This window comes from Zalophus californianus, chromosome 13, assembly GCF_009762305.2.
Source record: "Zalophus californianus isolate mZalCal1 chromosome 13, mZalCal1.pri.v2, whole genome shotgun sequence".
In the NCBI taxonomy this organism is placed as follows: Eukaryota; Metazoa; Chordata; class Mammalia; order Carnivora; family Otariidae; genus Zalophus; species Zalophus californianus.
This window is the reverse complement of record NC_045607.1, coordinates 88,649,242-88,666,714: the sequence shown is the minus strand read 5'-3', so window position 1 is coordinate 88,666,714 and position 17,473 is coordinate 88,649,242. Positions and strand designations below refer to the sequence as shown.

At 47.4% G+C, this 17,473-nt stretch overlaps 1 protein-coding gene across 1 annotated transcript in view; it reads right to left on the bottom strand.

Moving 5' to 3' along the window:
* Positions 1-6,349: 6,349 nt before the first annotated feature.
* SLC1A1 (solute carrier family 1 member 1) overlaps positions 6,350-17,473 on the bottom strand; it is a 72,417-nt gene continuing 61,293 nt past the window's right edge. The window contains exons 9-12 of the mRNA XM_027616540.2: positions 17,294-17,416; positions 16,703-16,897; positions 10,586-10,720; positions 6,350-8,549 (exon numbers count right to left, since the gene is read on the bottom strand). Of these exons, the coding sequence (XP_027472341.1) occupies positions 8,303-8,549; positions 10,586-10,720; positions 16,703-16,897; positions 17,294-17,416 (700 nt within the window). The 3' untranslated portion in view covers positions 6,350-8,302. The remainder of the gene's footprint in view (positions 8,550-10,585; positions 10,721-16,702; positions 16,898-17,293; positions 17,417-17,473) is intronic.

Here is a 17,473-nt window from a genome sequence, read left to right as displayed (position 1 = left end):
TACAGGTCTTACACCTTTTTGGTTAAATTTATTGCTACATATTTTATTCTTTTTGATGCTAGTGTAAATAGAATTGTTTTCTTAATTTCTTTTTCTAATAATTTGTTGTTAGTGTGTAGAAACTCAACTGATTTTTGTGTATTGATTTTATGTCCTGTCACTTTATTGAATTTGTTTATTCTAACAGTTTTTTAGTGGTATCTTTTGGGATTTCTATATATAATATCATGTCATCTGCAAACAGACAATTTTACTTCTTCCTTTCTGATTTGGATGCCTCTTTTCTTTTCCTTGCCTAATTGCTCTGACTAGGACTTCTTGTACTATGTTGAATAAAAGTGGTGAGAGAACATCCTTGTCTTGTTCCCGATCTTAGAGGAAGGGCTTTTAGCTTTTCACCATTGAGTATGATGTCAGCTGTGGACTTGTCATATGTGGCTGTTATTATGTTGTGGTATGTTCCTTCTATATGATGAGAGTTTATCGTGAAAGGATGTTGAACTTTGTTGAATGTTTTTTCTGCATCTACTGAAATGGCCATGTGATTTTTATCCATCATATCATTACCATGGTGTATCACACTTACTGATTTGTGGGTGTTGACTCATCCTTGTATCTCAGGAATAAATCCCACTTGATCGTGGTGTATGATCCTTTTAATAAATGTGCTGTTGAATTCGGTTTGCTAATATTTTGTGGAGGATTTTTGCATCTATGTTCATCAGGGATATTGGCCTATAGTCTTCTTTTCTTGTAATGTCCTTGTCTGCCTCTGATGTCAGGGTGATTCTGGCCTTGAGAAATGAATTTGAAAGTGTTACCTCTGCTTCTATTTTTAAAAAATTTTATTTACTTGAGAAAGAGAGCGAGAGCGAAAAAGAGAGAGCACACATGCACATGAACAGGGGGAGGGGGAGGGGCAGAAGGAGAAGCAGACTCCCTGCTGAGCAGGAAGGCTGATATGGGGCTCGATCCCAGGACCTGGAGATCATGACCTGAGCTGAGGGCCAATGCTTAACTGACTGAGCCACTCAGGCATCCCTCCTCTTCCATTTTTTGGAAGAGTTTGAGAAGGACTGGTATTCTTTTTTATTTCGTTGTTTCAAGTTTTTATTTAAATTCCAGTTAGTTAACATATAGTGTGATATTCTTATTAGGAATAGAATTTAGAGATTCATCACTTACTATAATACCCAGTGCTCATCACAACAAATGCCCTTTTTAATCCCCATCACCCATTTAATCCATCCCCCTGCTCACCTCCCCTCCATCAACCCTCCATTTGTTCTTAAGAGTCTGTTTTATGGTTTGCTTCTCTCTTTTTTCCCTATATTCATCTATTTTGTTTCTTAAATTCCACATATGTGTGAAATCATATATTTGTCTTTGACTTATTTCATTTAGCACAATACCCTCTAGTTCCATCCACCTTGTTGCAAATGGCAAGATTTCATTCTTTTTTTTTATGGCGAGTAATATTCCATTGTGTATACACACACACACACCCACATCTTTATCCATTCATTAGTTCATGGACATTTGGGCGCTCTCCATATTTTTGCTATCATCGATAATGCTGCTATAAACATTGGGGTGCACATGTCCCTTCGAATCAGTATTTTTGTATCCTTTGGTTGGGATTGGTATTCTTTAAATATTCGGTAGAATTCATTGGCAAATCTATCTGGACCTGGACTTTTCCTTGTTGGGTGGTTTTTGATTACCCTTGCTTTCTATTTGCATGGGATTTTTAGGCACGTTGAAGCACTACCTCAATGGTTAGGAACGCTTTGGAATCCGGTTTGAGTCCCAGCCGCATGAACTTGGTCAAGCCCTGTCATCTCTCTAAGCCACAGTTCCCTTATCTGGAAAACCAAGGGCAACAATACCTGCCTGATAGGAGTGTGCAGAAGGATACATGCCATTAAGCATGTAAAACAGTTAACACTTGGGGGGTGTTAGCAATGATGATGATTTGTCTTGAAAATTTTAGGCCACCCCAAAGTTGAGGTAGCACTCCTGGCCTTGTGTGGCTTTCGGTACCTGGTGAAGAATGTTGACATTGGAGCCAAATTGCTGTGTGATCTCTGTTGTGTGATCTTGAGAAGGGAAGCTTTTGTACCAGTTTCCTCGTCTTTGGAAGGGGGGGTAATAACAAACAGTCCCTACTTCATGATGTTGAGATTAAATGAGTTTAATATATATATTTTAAATGAGTTAATATTTGGTAAGTGCTAAGAACGGTGCTGGCCGCACGGTGACCGCTATGCAAACAGTTGTCAGGTCCATAAAAACGAGCTTCCTCTGTGGTGGTGTTGCTGTTTGTCCCTCTGGAGCATCCTCCTCTGTACTTGTCCTGGCAGGGAGAAAACTCCTCACGTCGTGCCTGCAGCAAGTGGGATCAACATCTTTAAAGAAATTGGATCTGGGGGCGCCTGGGTGGTGCTGCTGGGTAAGCGTCTGACTCTTGGTTTCGGCTCCGGTTGTGATCTCAGGGCGTTGGGACTGAGCCCATGTGGGTCTGCTTGAGGCTCCCTGTCCCTGCCCCCCTGTTCCTCCCGCCTCTCAAATAAATAAATAAATCTTAGGGGGGAAAAAAAAAACTGAACCTTTATTTACCTTAGAGTGTCATCTTTAAGAAAGGTGATATTGCCCAAGAATGGGGTAGGTGGTTTTCTGCCTGGAATGGTATTGGAGCACACTTTTCCTTCGTGCCAGAAAGGCAGGCTCCGTAACCTTGCAACCTGAGGCTCCCTTGTTTGCTCTTCCGATTTCTCATCAACTACAGGGGGCATGTTTTCCTAACTGGCCCCCGCCTGACCCAGCAAAGAGCTTTGAGTGTGTGTGTGCTTAATGGGAAGCTGACCCGTTGTTGTGCTTAATGGGAAGCTGACCCGTTGTCGTCTGTCTTACCCTTTCTGGCTAAATTAGAAAACGGAGGCTTAGTGGATCAGCCCTGGGCATTAAAGCCAGTTCGGGGCGCTGGGGAGACAAAACCAACTGTTGGGGAAGGATCAGCCAGGGTTCCTCTTGATAACCGCTGGTGTTTTTGTCTTGTTTTGTTTTTAATAACATGAGTTACACAGTAGCACTTCTCTGACCCTTGTGGAGCCCACGTAGTTTCCTAAAGACCAGGATATTTCATTATCCACAGATTCTGGAAAAACTCGCCTCACGCCCTCCCCAACTCCCAACAAAGTCCTCAGCTCAGACAGATCTTTCTGCCGGCCTCTAATTCTTGCCAAGTTAAGCAGAGGGCCTTGGAAACACAAGGACTCCTTAAATGAAGATTACATTTGAATGCTTGGAGGAAGATCAAAGTCATCTTTAAAATGTGCATGCCTTGAGCACTCTCTGAAGGCATGTCCAGAAGATGAAGCACCCTTGCAGTGATGGAGTGGTGCCTTTTCTCCTGCAACTGCCCTCCTGGGACCAGCCACTCAATTCATTTTTCTTTCTTTTTTTTTTTAGATTTTATTTATTCATTTGACAGAGAGAGGGAACACAAGCAGAGGGAGTGAGAGAGGGAGAAGCAGGCCTGCTGCCAAGCAGGGAGCCCGATGCGGGGCTCGATCCCAGGACCCTGGGATCATGACCTGACCCGAAGGCAGACACTTAACGACTGAGCCACCCAGGTGCCCCCACTCAATTCATTTCAACTGCTCTTATCTTCACCTTGGAAAACCTACGTTTTCCTACAGGGCCCAGACAAGATAAAGCATAGCGCATCTTCAGACTCCTCATTTTTTTCCCCTAGCAGCCCGACCTTTTACTCTGAAATGCCCAGATGATGCAACCTTGCTTTGCATTCCCTCAAATGCCCTGAAGTGACGAAAGAGGATGTGATGTCCTCACATAACCTAGTGAGTAGCTTTCGTGAGTCATGGAGGAAGGGCAGCTACTGAAGCCTCCAGTCGGTCAGGAAAGGCATCTTCTGGGAGGGAAAATGGGGGTGGGTGGGAATGGGCTTGGGATCCAAATGCTACCACTCAGGAGTTTGGTTGATTCTGTATATTAGTTTCTGGATTTCTCTGCCTCCATCTTTTGATAAACAGTACTCTTGTGGGGCAGTTTCTTTCTAGGTCATATCCTGATTTTGCTTTCCTGAGGCCAGAGCTTCCCAGTTCCAGGCGAGCAGGGCCCTCCAGGGATCAGTGAACCGTCTCTAAATGAGGCCACTGCTTTTTTTCCCCCTTTCCTCCAGGAATAACAAAAGGGCTACTGACTTTATCTAGGCTTTGGGGGTTTACCAATAACTGTACTGAACCTTGTGATACCTTACAGTTGGGCAAAGTGGAGATTTGTAGATGAAACCAGAAATGTCTCCGCAATCCCGGAGAGACCCCCTCCAAATCACGCACGGCACTGGGTTTTCCCAGCGAGGAGGAAATGATACATCAGTTGTGTGGTTAGATCTTATGGCTTGCTTGGGAGTTTTGTGGCCCTGTTTAGCCTAGGCCACTGAGAATGGTCCCCAGTGATCTCCCATCCATGGTCAATAACCTCATAGTGTGAGGGGCAGTCACCTAATTCAATATATACAGATCAATATGTTGTTCCCAAAGCTAATGTAACAAGGCCCACTTCTGGTTGTTTATATTATATGGCTTTCACTTAAAAAGTCTAAGATTGCAGGGGAGGGAGGCCCGTTTCCCAGCATAGGGGGTATTACGAAGCCCTGTGTGGAGCCCAGAACAAAGTCTGCTGCTTCCAGAAGGTGGGGATGGTTAGGTGAGATTTAGGGACCAAGATGACAAAGGTGAACTTCATGTCCTACTGTGATTTCAGCTGCTCCATGAATGGGCATCTCAGCCTCACGCACGCAGCCCGAGCACCTCAAATCCCTCCATGTGAAACGATTGTGAACACTTACCTTTGCTTAATCCCCACGTGATCTTTTACAGGAGGAAACATTCTAGGTCTTAGACTGTTTAGTTGAAAATGTCCCCTTTTCAGAAAGGGCTTTCCCCTTTATTGAATGGGGGTTGCTTACTAAGTCTCACTAGGTTGGATTTACTGTTTGCTCTAATAACCCAGGTAATAAGGCCAAGGGGTGCGAGCTATAGTCCTCAGCCATGTCAGTGGCAAGGGCCCTAAAAACTTTTCTGAACTCGTGAAGCTGCATGTCTGTGGATTACCCATGCGAATGGGGGGTGAGGGTGTATGGTGTTTTTTGGGGGCAAGAGGTACTAGCATTTACTGAACATATTATGCGCTAAATGCATCACATCCATTTTCTCATCAAATACTTAGTCTCACGAAACGAGATTTGTTATCCTCATTTCACAGGGTAAGAACCAAGGCTTAGATCACTGGCAAGAGTCCCAGGGCTGATTAGGTATCAGGGCTGTGTGCCCACTCACTGGTTTCTGTGCTGCCCTGCTGGGCAGTTAGAGAATACAGAATATCGATCCTGTTGCATAGAATCTTCTTGGCATTCTACCAGGGCTCTGCAGGACCATTTCCTCTTTCTGTTCCAGGAGGGAAGATTCTTAACACCTGCAAAGCCAACACCATTCCTGGCTCACTGCCTGACTATAAGCCAAGCCCAGTTTTCTCAAGCTCTCCGAACAACGGGGTGTGTTTTTAATAGAGGGCCTTGTACCCAGTGGGCTCACAAAGATTTGTTGAGGAATAGTCATTTATTAGAGCTGATAACACTGTTCCTCTGTACATGAGTATACTCTGGGCAAGATCAAAGTCATGGGGGGGCCCTGCTCAGGCGTATTAACTCTTCCAAACAAGTCTCTGAGTAGCTCTGGTGCTGGGTGTTTTATCCCGTGTCACCTGAAGAGGTAGCTGTCCTGAATTAGTCTGGCCAGGTAGTGATAAGCTTTCTGTGACACTGTCCTCTCTCAGTAGGGTAGGGAGTTGTCCATTTGTTTGTTGTCCGTCATAGACAAGTGAGTCCACCAGCAGGACCCCGTCATGACACAGGTTCCGGGCAGGACTGTGGCATCCCTTAATACAGCACTGGTCGTTCGCAGGCACATCTCAGAGGGCAGGACTTGTCCTCCTGTGAAACCAGGGCACCATCACATGGAGATAAGACTCCCTCCCAGTATAGGAATTTCTAGCCAAATTATACCATCCCTTTCCTCTCAGTGATAAAATACGGACGAACTGTTCCTCATTTAGGGCACTATTTCAGCCTTGTCATCCCCACGGATTCACGTGAAGAATCAGGTTACTTTTCCTCAAGCCCTGCTTTATTATCTTTGAGTGTAAACAGTTTTGAAAACAATAATCCGTTTCCCATCTGAGTCAACTGACCATGTCTCCACCTTCCCACACCCCCTCTGAGTAAGTGAGATGAAAGAACAGATAAAGGAACAACAAGGCTGGCAAGGAGGAGGGACGGAAGTATTTATTGAGACTGAAATGGAACACTGTTCTCTTTTATGAGTTAACAGCACAGTGTGTTAAGACGCTGGTTACAAACTTGCTCCAAAATAAGGATGACCTGCAGCTCACGGACAGCTCTGCCAGCTCTTGTGCCTCAGATCTGAGCCAAGGCCAAGGGGGTAAGACATTTCAGCCCCTGACAAATGATGGATTCAACTGCGTCGACATTTAGATCGACTTCCAATGCACACCATCGATATTTGCATTTTAAAAACTCACATTCAATCACTGGTCCATATTTATGGTGTTTGCACAACAATCCAGTATCATTCTCTTCTAGATTTTTCAGGTACGGGTGGTCAATAGTGAACATTTATTTACTTTCCCATGATCTTTGGCACAGTGTCTGGTTTCTTAAATACTAAAGCACAGGCTGAAATTGGCTACTCGATACTGCAGAAATGGGACTATTTTGGATCTCAGTGTAAATACAAGTTTTTATGTTGTGTTATTTACAAGATGAGAGCTGAAGCATAGATTTTTAATAAACTATCTTCATAAATTAGCAGAAGAATGATAGGAAACGGATGGTAAGGAGCAGGGCCGAGATGACGAGACTACTAGTTGGAACAATCCCCCCTTGAGGAGGAGACGAGTTTTCATACAATGGAAGAATTTCCCTGAACCACTGATAACCAATGTCTCATATTGTGGGACTTAACTCTGTAAGAATCCAGGGTAGGGACCGTGCTTCTTCTGGCCAATGTGACTTGTTCAATCCATCAAACCCATGTTCAAATACAACTCAGCTGGTAGCCTGCCACTGTGGTTTGGGCCCTGAGAGGTACAAAAGGGCGAAGTCCTGTCATTTTTAAGTGGGTATAATTGACCTTGGAAGAATGAAGCCTTCCAGCTGGATAAAAACACATCCAGCCTTATGTGCGTGACACCTTTGTATACCATCTTACATAGAGCTGATATGGATTCCCTCCCAGCAGTAGAGCCTGGGAGTTGTAGATGAATGGCAATGCCACCTTGGAGTATCACCCTAAGACATGTCTGCTTTGAGGCTGACACACAGAGGTGGAACAATCAGACAGTATGATTTTTCAATCTCGTGCTCCTGAGGCAGGAGTATGGATAAGTCCCAAAGCAGATCTGGATTGAGATCGTAGTTATTATTCAAGTACAAGGAGAGCTCTTTATTTCACATTGACAGTTCAATTCTGATCTCTGGCAACCTATATGAAAATAATAAATATATACACATCTATCTATTTAGCTCTATACTGAACACTGGGTTACTAGTTACCAGTGTCCCAATACAGTACATTGAAGAAAGAACCCTTCCCACAAAACCCCACGCCCAGCTTAAAACACTGATTGCAGAACTGTGCTGGTCTGTTTTCTTTCAAAGCGGTTACTTTGAAATTGGCTGGAGATGAGTTAAAAATGGACAATTTGGCACGTTGATGTGGGAGAGGTGTTTATATGCATTCTAATCTAGAAAAATGTGAGAGATCAAAGGAAATCCATGCCAATAGAAAGCTTGAGTAAAAATTTGTAATCAACAAGAGTATTTTTTTTAAAAAAAAACCTAAAACACTGGACTGTGTATGAGAAAGCAATTTTTCTTTCACATCCATGTCCTAATCCAACAGTTACTACTCCATCTGCTTCCAAACTTTGTCTCTCATAGAATTTTTACAATCCAGACATGGATCCAGCTTTCCTTTTAATCTATTTTCTTTCATGTTACCCCACCCCAAATCCCAGAACCCGGAGAGTGAAAGCTGTGAATCCAAATATAGAAAATAATCTGGAAGTCTATATATCAAATCAAATGTACAGTTGGCCATTAGTGTTCTTCTCTTCGCTATTTAATGTTTGAACTTGCTAAGAGATGACTCTCATGGAGCTGTCCTTCATCATTCCTGGTCCTGTGAAGCCAGGGATCCTAGAACTGTGAGGTCTGGGTGAACGAGATGGTGTCAGACTTGTCTACGGCGAAGCCTCCGTTGACATAGGACTTCTTGGTTTCTGAGTCTTCGTTATCCAGGATTGTGGATTCCAAGGCAAAAGGGTTCACGATGTTGACTTCCGATGAAACATCCATCTGCTCTAGCTCCTTCTTAGACAGCTTCTCCACAATGCCTGTCCCAAAGGCGTCACCGAGGACGTTCACCATGGTCCTGAACCGGTCCCTGGGGAACAGAGAGACAGGAGGCCTGCAGTTCAGTTCCAGTTGCCACTGGAGAGAGAAAAGGATCTGAAGCATTCAGGTATGAATTAAGTAAACAGAGAAAGTGCCATCCTCGTGGCTGGATCAGAGGCTGCTCTCCCCACAGGCCTGGGGCAGAAGGGGTCTCACAGAAGTACAGAATGAGCAAACGGGCTCCCCGGGTGTGTGCTCCCAGGAAGTCACAATGACCCTCCTAAATCCAGCACCAGTCTCCCAAAATTCCATCCTCCCCTCCCAAACAAATGTGAATAGTCTTTGCAGCTATTTTGGGGGAGCTGAGGGAGAGTCAGAACTGAACAAGCCTCTCACGCCTACCCTCTGTCTTGGGGCGTTTCCAGGTTCGCTCTTGGCTAAGTAGAGGGCATCCTGTGGGTGGTGTACATGCCGAGGGGGAGTGTGTGTCTGTGGGTGCAGCCGAGTGTCTCTGTGTGTTTGTGTCCCTGGTACAGTCATTTCTCTGCCACATGGCGTCACTCTACCAGCAAGCCAGCAGGGACACCACAGAGCACAGGCCCAGAAAGCTCGGACCAGCTGAGGAGTGGCTTCCTCCTTGTGGCACCCTGGGCCGGCCTGAACTCCCAGACGGCTTGGAGGAGACGCTGCGGCAGGAAGGTGTGCAGCAGGGAAGGCATCCTGGTGAGAGGACCGTGGGGCACTGCTGGGAACAAGTGTGCACGTGAACACTTTCTCATGAGAACGACCTCTGCAGGACAGAAGAGGCCAACAGTGTTTATCTAGCCCCATTCTGGATGCCCTGCTGTGATCTAGAACGAGGCCATGGATTGAACTAGACCCTGGTATGAACCAACCAGTGTCTTTTCATCCCACGGACCAGACCGGACCTTTGACTTCTCTCGGTATCTTGGAACTGAAGGTCACCGGTTCCAGGACGAATCAGGGAAAGGAGACAAGTGCAAACCCACCCTCATCACTAGAAAGAAAACTCGAAGCACTTGCCTCAGTGAGAGGGTATCTTGGCAAGAAAGGGGCCACCTCAGCTGGGGGCTTGCAGAACCAGCCAGCTGCTGGGGGGGCCTTACACAGCCTGCCTTCTGGAGCTTTTGCCTTCTGGGGGGTGACTGTATCTTCATCATGTCAGCTACTACCTGCAAACCACCCAGCACTGTACTCCCCGGGAACCCCGGGCTGGTTCTGAGTAAAGGCTCCACATGGAGCCATGCGTGCCCCCTGATGGCCAGGGGACAGAGCCAGGCCTAGATGCAGGAAGACCAATGCACAGAGTGGGTATTAAGGACAAAGCCGGGGACCCCAGGTTCATTCTAACTTGAACCTTGCGGGGGGGGTCACACAAGGCATATTCCTGCCCAGATGTTCTGCTGTGTTCCTCAGCCCTGTGTGTGTGTGTGTGTGTGCGCGCGTGCACGCACCTGTGCATGTGTGTGGATGTGTGAGAGAACTGTCGATTGAGACGTGAACTGTCCATTCTAATCATAACAATAAAACCTGCCATTTATTGAGCACATATCAGCCGCCAGACACTGTTCTAGACACTGAACAGGGATTCACACTCAAGCCCGTCTGACCCCAAAGCCTTTGTTCGTGCCCCCGCCCCTGACGATGCTGAAGGTCTCGGGGAGATGGGCTGCCTTTGAACCAGGCAGTTCTAAACCAGTGAGGCTGACCCAGGGCCCAGAGAGGTGAGGGGAGCCTCTGGGGTCTGGAAAGTCCGGGACCTTGTCCAGCTTCCTCACCTTAGTATTTTATGTGCGTCTCCCCCCACACCCACCTCCTATCCTTGAGCATTAGCAGGTATAAATGCACTAATGGAGAGCACTGGCCTTTTTTAAAATCACCGCCAGAGTTAACGAGTTAATTTTTAAGCACGTTATCAGATGGCCTGGTCAGAGGGACATTAAAGCGGCAACAGATGGCGCATCAGGCAATGTGAGGAGAGGATGGCGGCAGACTGCAGATTCTGCAGGGCTGGGAAGCCCGCCTGCCCAGCCGGCCGAGGCACTGCGTCTACCCCAAACTCACAGGAGCCAGTCAACGGCGATGATTAGGGTCACATCCTCCGCAGGTAGCCCCACAGCACTCAGCACGATCACCATGGTCACCAGGCCGGCCTGAGGCACCCCGGCAGCTCCGATGCTGGCGGCCGTGGCTGTGACACTGCAGCCAAAACACAGCGGCGCAGAAGGAGTTAGACACCTGTTCCTCCCCGAAACCGTTAGTCCCCTTGGCTGTTATCGCTGTGTCCCCAGATGGGCCGGGTAGAATCTGTTCTCTGCTGAGCATCAGCTCGGCCTCACTGGAGAGCTGTGGGGGACCGGGGGGGGGGGTGTCGATCTCCTTCCAGTGGGGGGAGATACAGCAAATCTGTCTGCCAGGAAGGGAAGAACTGCCTGAGGGGCAAAGAACGGGCAAGAGGGATATTCAAGAGGAAGGCAGGAGTCCACCAACCGGGGTGTGCGCAGAAGGCATTAGAGACCCCTGCAGGCATCCATCATCTTCAACAGGTGCCAGTGACCTCTCTCCCTGATTTCCTTCTCCCTGTGTCCAACTACTCACACGGCCAATCACTCATTGGCATCTCATATGCCCGGAGGTGATGTTGCCTTGAAGGCCGGTCAGAGGGAGGGTATACATGTAGATGGGAAGCGTATTTCAGGTGAAGGCGAAGGAAGGGGGCAGCGATCAAGCAGGTTTTATGCACTTTCCTGACATCACAAGGCTCCTGGCCTCTGGAGCTGCCCTTCATGGCACTGAACTGAGGGACAGCCATGCCTCCTGGCCGAGGTACAAGCGTTTATTCCTGACTGCTCCATTCTGCTAGTGGATGCACTTTCTGCAAATGGAAGCGAGGTCTGGAACCGAGAGAGGCAGTCAGATGAACCTCATTACTGTGTATTTAAAAAGATCCCTCCTGGGCAGATAAAATGTGGCACTAGGGATTCTTCCCTTTGGAATGCGCTGGTTTTCATCGAAAATATCATCCTTATTTAAATCTGGTCATTTTGCAGATGTTGGCAAGGATGCAGAGAAAGGGGAACCCTCTCATACTGTTGGTGGGAATGCAAGCTGGTGCAGCCACTCTGGAAAACAGTATGGAGATTCCTCAAAAAGTTGAAAATAGAACTACCATATGATCCAGCAACTGCACTACTAGGTATTTACCCCAAAGACAAAGATGTGGTGATTTGAAGGGGCATGTGCACCCCAATGTTTATAGCAGCAATGTCGGCTATAGCCAAAATATGGAAAGAGCCTAGAAGTCCATCAACAGATGAATGGATAAAGAAGATGTGGTACACACACACACACACACACACACACACACGAATATTATGCAGCCATCAAAAAGGGAAATCTTATCATTTGCAACGTGGATGGAACTAGAGGGTATTATGCTAACCAAAATAAGTCAATCAGAGAAAGAATTATCATATGATATCACTTATATGTGGAATTTAAGAAACAAAACAGAGGATCATAGGGGAAGAGGAAAAATCAAACAGGACAGAATGAGAGAGGGAGACAAACCATAAGAGACTCTTAACTGTAGGGAAACAAACAGGGCTGCTGGAGGGGAGGGGGGTCGAGGGGTGGTGTAACTGGGGGATGGGCATTACAGACGGCATGTGATGTGATGAGAACTGGGTGATGAATCCCTGAACTCTACCTCAGAAACTAATAGTACATTATATGCTAATTAATTGAATTGACATTAAAAAGAGGAAACAAGGGCTCAGCATGCCCTGAGAAGCCCCTGAATTTTGAATGAACTTGAAAGGACACCCACTCTACGTTTTGGACTCCTATTCTCATCCTTAGGCCAAGGAGGCCACTGGGTTGAAAGGTGAAGATGTAGAAACTGTCCATTTAAACTAGAAGAATCCCTGATTCTGTCCACAAATCTATATTCTTGTGGGCTCAAAAGCCTCAGAGTTCGAACGAAGCTGATTCCATGACTCATTCATGTGCTGCAGATGGTGTTGGAGGGTACGGTCAAGCAAAAGCCAGCATTCTTCGACAAGTGTCTTTTCTTTCAGCGGCTGTGGCCACCAATTCACAGTAAATTAAAGATTTCTGGGCTGTCCCAATTCCTCGAAATGTTTCAGGCCTACAGAATCCTTTAGATCTGTTCTGACTGAAGTACTCTTTGGAAAACCTAAGTTTATTTCAATGCTGGTTGAAAAAAAATTCAAATTGAATGCAACAGTGGGTTTTCTCTGCCAGAAGTGATTTGTGCCCATGACCACAGATCCCTTTTGGAAGTCCTAACACATCACGGTTAACCACGTCCCTCTAGCCTGTGGCTGGGCTCGAAACTCAAAACCCACTTTGTCAAAGAAAACTCTGCCCTGGAGCCTTGACCTTGCTTCCTAAACTTCAGCCATTTGACTGGCTTTGGTCTGAGACTGGGAACTATAAATCTTCAGAATGGGGAAAAATATAAAAACCTATTCCTTTGGCTTGAATATATTCGACTTTGTCTTTAGAGGGTTTTCACAGACGAACACAAAATAATCACCGGTAGACAGTTCTTTCCTGGCATTGAGATCTAGTTTTCAGACAGGACACTTAGCTCAGGTCCCATCGAGGCTAGGCCTGGGGTGTGAACTGAAGCTTGCAGAGGTTTGAGCGTCAGAAAGACCTGTTTTCAGTAGCAGCACATCCTTAGGCGAGTTCCCTCTGGATCTCGGTTCTTGCCTGTGGGATGGGGAGACCATGTCGCGGGGCGTCATGAAGATGAACTGAGGTAGGATGTGGAGGGCATCCGGGACAGCACCTGGCCGCGTCGGATCCTTCCACACTGAGGCCACTTTTGCTACGTCAGCAGCCGCTAGTCCCACCTGCGCTGCCCCCCGGATCACCCTTCATTGCTACAAAACCCCACAACTGCTCCTTTCCTCCTCTAGGCCCCAAATCCAGTCATCATCTTTCATTTTAAGCATATTTATCCTATTTTCAATCAGTCGTAACCTTTGATTACTGAATATAACGATAAAACCACGTAAGGGTTTGTCTTGGGTGGATGGCGCCTAAGTTTCTTTGATGTCGGGCCAAACGGGCCACAGAAGGAGATGAACTATGGGTCTCTAACCATCAGCCGCATGAGCCGCAACTGTAACTTGTGAAGGGAAAAACCATGTTTATTATTTCATTCTGTCCCTGGCAGAGCCAAAGAGGATTTTAAATTTTAGGTCAGTGATTACTCTGGGCCTCACAGTTGTGGTTGTTGGCTCTGGGCCAGTGGTTATTTATCAGCAAGTCTGATTTAAGGATACAGGGGCGCCTGGCGGGCTCAGTCGGGAGAGCGTGCAACTCTTGATCTTCAGGGTCGTGAGTCTGAGCCCCATGTCGGGTGTCGAGATTAATTAAAAATAAAAATAAAATCTTAAAAAAAAAATACACCAGAGCCGGGGGTGGGGATGGGACAGGTTTGGATGTGAATTATTTAGCCTCTCTGCCCAAAGTTTATTTGTCTAGCAGTCAGGTTAACAAAAAAACAAGGTTAGAAAGATCTAGGGAACTCATGACTGAGGGAGGGGGAGGGGCTTCACCACGAAGCAGCAAATACCCAAACCAACGGGCACCTCTCGGAAATCAGTCCAGGGCAGACTGGGTCCCACAGGCCACGGTGAGGGAGGTGGCCAAGGGCACTTGGAAGGACCAAAGTGACAAGCACTGGACCCCAGGTGGTTGTGGAGCTTTCTAAGGCACGATGCAAGGTTTCGATTTTAACACACTCACTGCTGTTCAAACTACAGGACTGTCCTCAAGTTCTTTCAGCTCTTAAGCCACGGACACTTTATAGACCACGCAGTACAGAGAGTTTCCCAGCTGATGTGCCAATGGTCTAGTCGGCATTTGTCTTCAGTTAGCTTCAAGCTAACGGCACTAAGTACTTTATGATTTAGGGTTGGGGAAGACTTAAAAATATACCGTATTAGAACATTGTTAGAACTTACTCTATGCCTGCAGTTTACGCCTGTGCCAAGTACCGGGGATGCAAGAGTGAGTTAACTCGGAAAGGCCAGATTCAGCCTTGTGTAGGCCTAGGGACCCAGTTTAGTTGTGAACTTCCACTCTAAACTGAATGAATTAGCTCTAAACCCAACCCATCCCTGCAAAGCAGCGCTGGCCAGTAGAATCTTCCATGACAGAACCTAATTCTGCAACGATGGAACCTCCTGTGTGTGTCTGCTCTGTCCAATCCAACGTGTGTGTGGCTGGTGGCTACCATCTTGAACAGGACTATTTTAGAGCAACAACGCTGGCAAAATTCATTAATGACATTTTCAGCATCTACTTGAGTAGACAATTTCGGTCTTCATCTGAGTAGAATTCTCTGCAGCATCAGGCTCTGTTGAGTGTTTCATCCTTGGAAATCTCTCTTCTCTGGGCTTCCATGATGTGATGGCTGTCCCTACCTTTCTGTTCCTTCTTGGTCTCCCTCTTGGCTCTCCCCTCCTCTGCCCGCCTCTAATATCAGGATTTTCTAGGGCTCAGTTCTTGGTCGTCTTCTATTTGGCACAAGCCCTCTCTACTACGCAACACCAGCCCAACATTCTCAGCATCCCCTGAGCGCTCACTATGTACACACTGTTTGAAGCATTTTACGTGCACTGACTTAATTATCACTACTTGCATAAAACGTAGGCACTCTTATTATCCATATTTTACAGGTGAGAAAACAGAAGGTTATAGAATTCAAGTACCTCGGCCAAGGTCACCGTTAATCACGGGGAAGCTAAGTCTCAAACATGGATGACTGACTCATAATCATGTGCTTGATGACCGCCCTCCCCCGATGCCTCTGACACTCGTATCTGCACATTTCTCACTGCAGAGTTCCACCTGATGTCCTGAAGGCATTTCAAATTCAACGTGGCAAAAAGCATAAGCTCTTTATTTTCCCACCTGTGCTTGCTTCTCTTCCACTAGTCTCATTCTGGTAATCACCATTAGCCAGTCCAGAACCATCTGCCGATCCTGGAGGTCATCCCAACCGCCCCCCTTCCTATCCCTCACTCTGAATCCAACAGATGCCTCTTGAATTCATTAGCTCTTCTCCATCCTCAGTGACAGCGCCTTGATGTAGGCTTTTTTTTTTTTTTTTTTTTAAAGATTTTATTTGAGAGAGTGAGCACCAGTGGGGTGGAGGGGCAGAGGGAAAGAGAGAGCAGCAGACTCCCGCTGAGCAGGGAGCCCGATGCGGGGCTCGATCCCAGGACCCTGGGATCATGACCTGAGCCGAAGGCAGACGCTTAACCGACTGAGCCACCCAGGCGCCCCTGATGTAGGCCTTTTAATTCCTCACTTGGACTTCTGCAGTAGTCTCCCAACTGGTCTTCCAGCTTGCGTTCCTGTCCCCATCCAGTCCACCCCCCGTACTGCCAAGTTATCCTTTAAAAATTCAAATGCGTCCATGTGATGAGAGACTGTCCGAGCCTCTTCCATGAGCGCCTCCCATGAAGCTTTCATGAGATGATCCTTGCCCTCGTTTCTCCACGTTCTCCACGTCGCACTCTACGCAGCCACATCCAGCAATCTGTCCTCTGTAACCAGGCCGTGGTTATGCCACGGGCCCCGGTACGAGCTAGCCTTTTACCCCAGATGCTCTTGGGTTCCTTCTTTTCCTACTAAATTCTTCTTCTTCTTCTGAACCATAACTAAACCTTCCCCTTCTCCGGGAAGCCTCTCCTCACTTTCCCTTCCTTCTTTGGCGCCCTCTGTGCCCCCTCAAACCTCCATGATAGCTCTTACCACACCCCCCACCATTTGCTTAGATATCCGGATCCCCCTACATACTGGGGACCCCCCTGAAAGCAGCGACTGGGTCTTATTCTACCTTGAATCCTTGGTATCTGCTGTGTGCCTAGCACCCAGCGGGCATGCTGAACCAACAGTGATGCCTTCGGCTCTCCAGACCCTGAAGCAGAAACCCTACCGACCACAACTCCACCTCCTGTAATAAAGTTGTGTGTAATCTTGGGGAGGGGCTTTGTAGACCAAGGAAACCAATCCACCAGTGGACCATTCCTGATCTCCCTTCGCAGGCGATTTATTTTCTTTCCCCCACAGGCAACTTTTCCTTGAGACAATTCCAGTAACAGAGACGAGCACGAGTGCGACCTTGTGCCCTACCTGATCGTGACGATCTGCCCGATGCCCAGGTCCAGGCCGTTCAACTGTGCAATGAACACGGCCGCCACTGCTTCATAGAGGGCGGTCCCGTCCATGTTGATCGTAGCCCCCACGGGCAGCACGAACCTGGTGATCCTCCTGTCCACCTGGTTCTCTCCTTCAGCACAGCGGAAAGTGACCGGCAGTGTGGCAGAACTGCGAGAGAGAAAGAGAAAGGAACCTCTGGTCTAACGCCGGAGCTCCACCCCTGTCTGAAGAGACACTTCTATGCCAAAGACCAAACCCAGAGCCCAAAGCGTGCTGGCACTTTCGGCAGGTCCAGGAATGAGAATGTGCTGGGTCTGCCGCTGCTCCAGGTTATGGTATAACCCATTCTTGGGCTGCAGGCCGTGCCACGAGGGCAGGAAATGCCCAGCAGGGGGCAGAAATATTCAAGGACACGGGCAGAGAATACAGAGGTCATTCCTTGAGTTAAAGGCAGCTACTAAGTCGTCAGCTTCACATGTGGCCGGGACAGCTCTCAAGTGTGACCGGTGAGAGCTGACAAGGTGTGGCCCAGAGACTTCTCCCGGACACCCCTCCTCTATTCACCTGGAAGAGATCATGAGAGCTGTCAGGAGAGCCTGAGCCATTCCCATGGCAAACTGGAAAGGGTTCTTCCGTACGACTATGAAGTAGATCAGTGGGAGGATGACGATGGAGTGGATCGCGAGTCTGAGAACAAGAGAGAGAAGCAGGTGCATAGAGGACACACCTCCTCATAGTAATCCT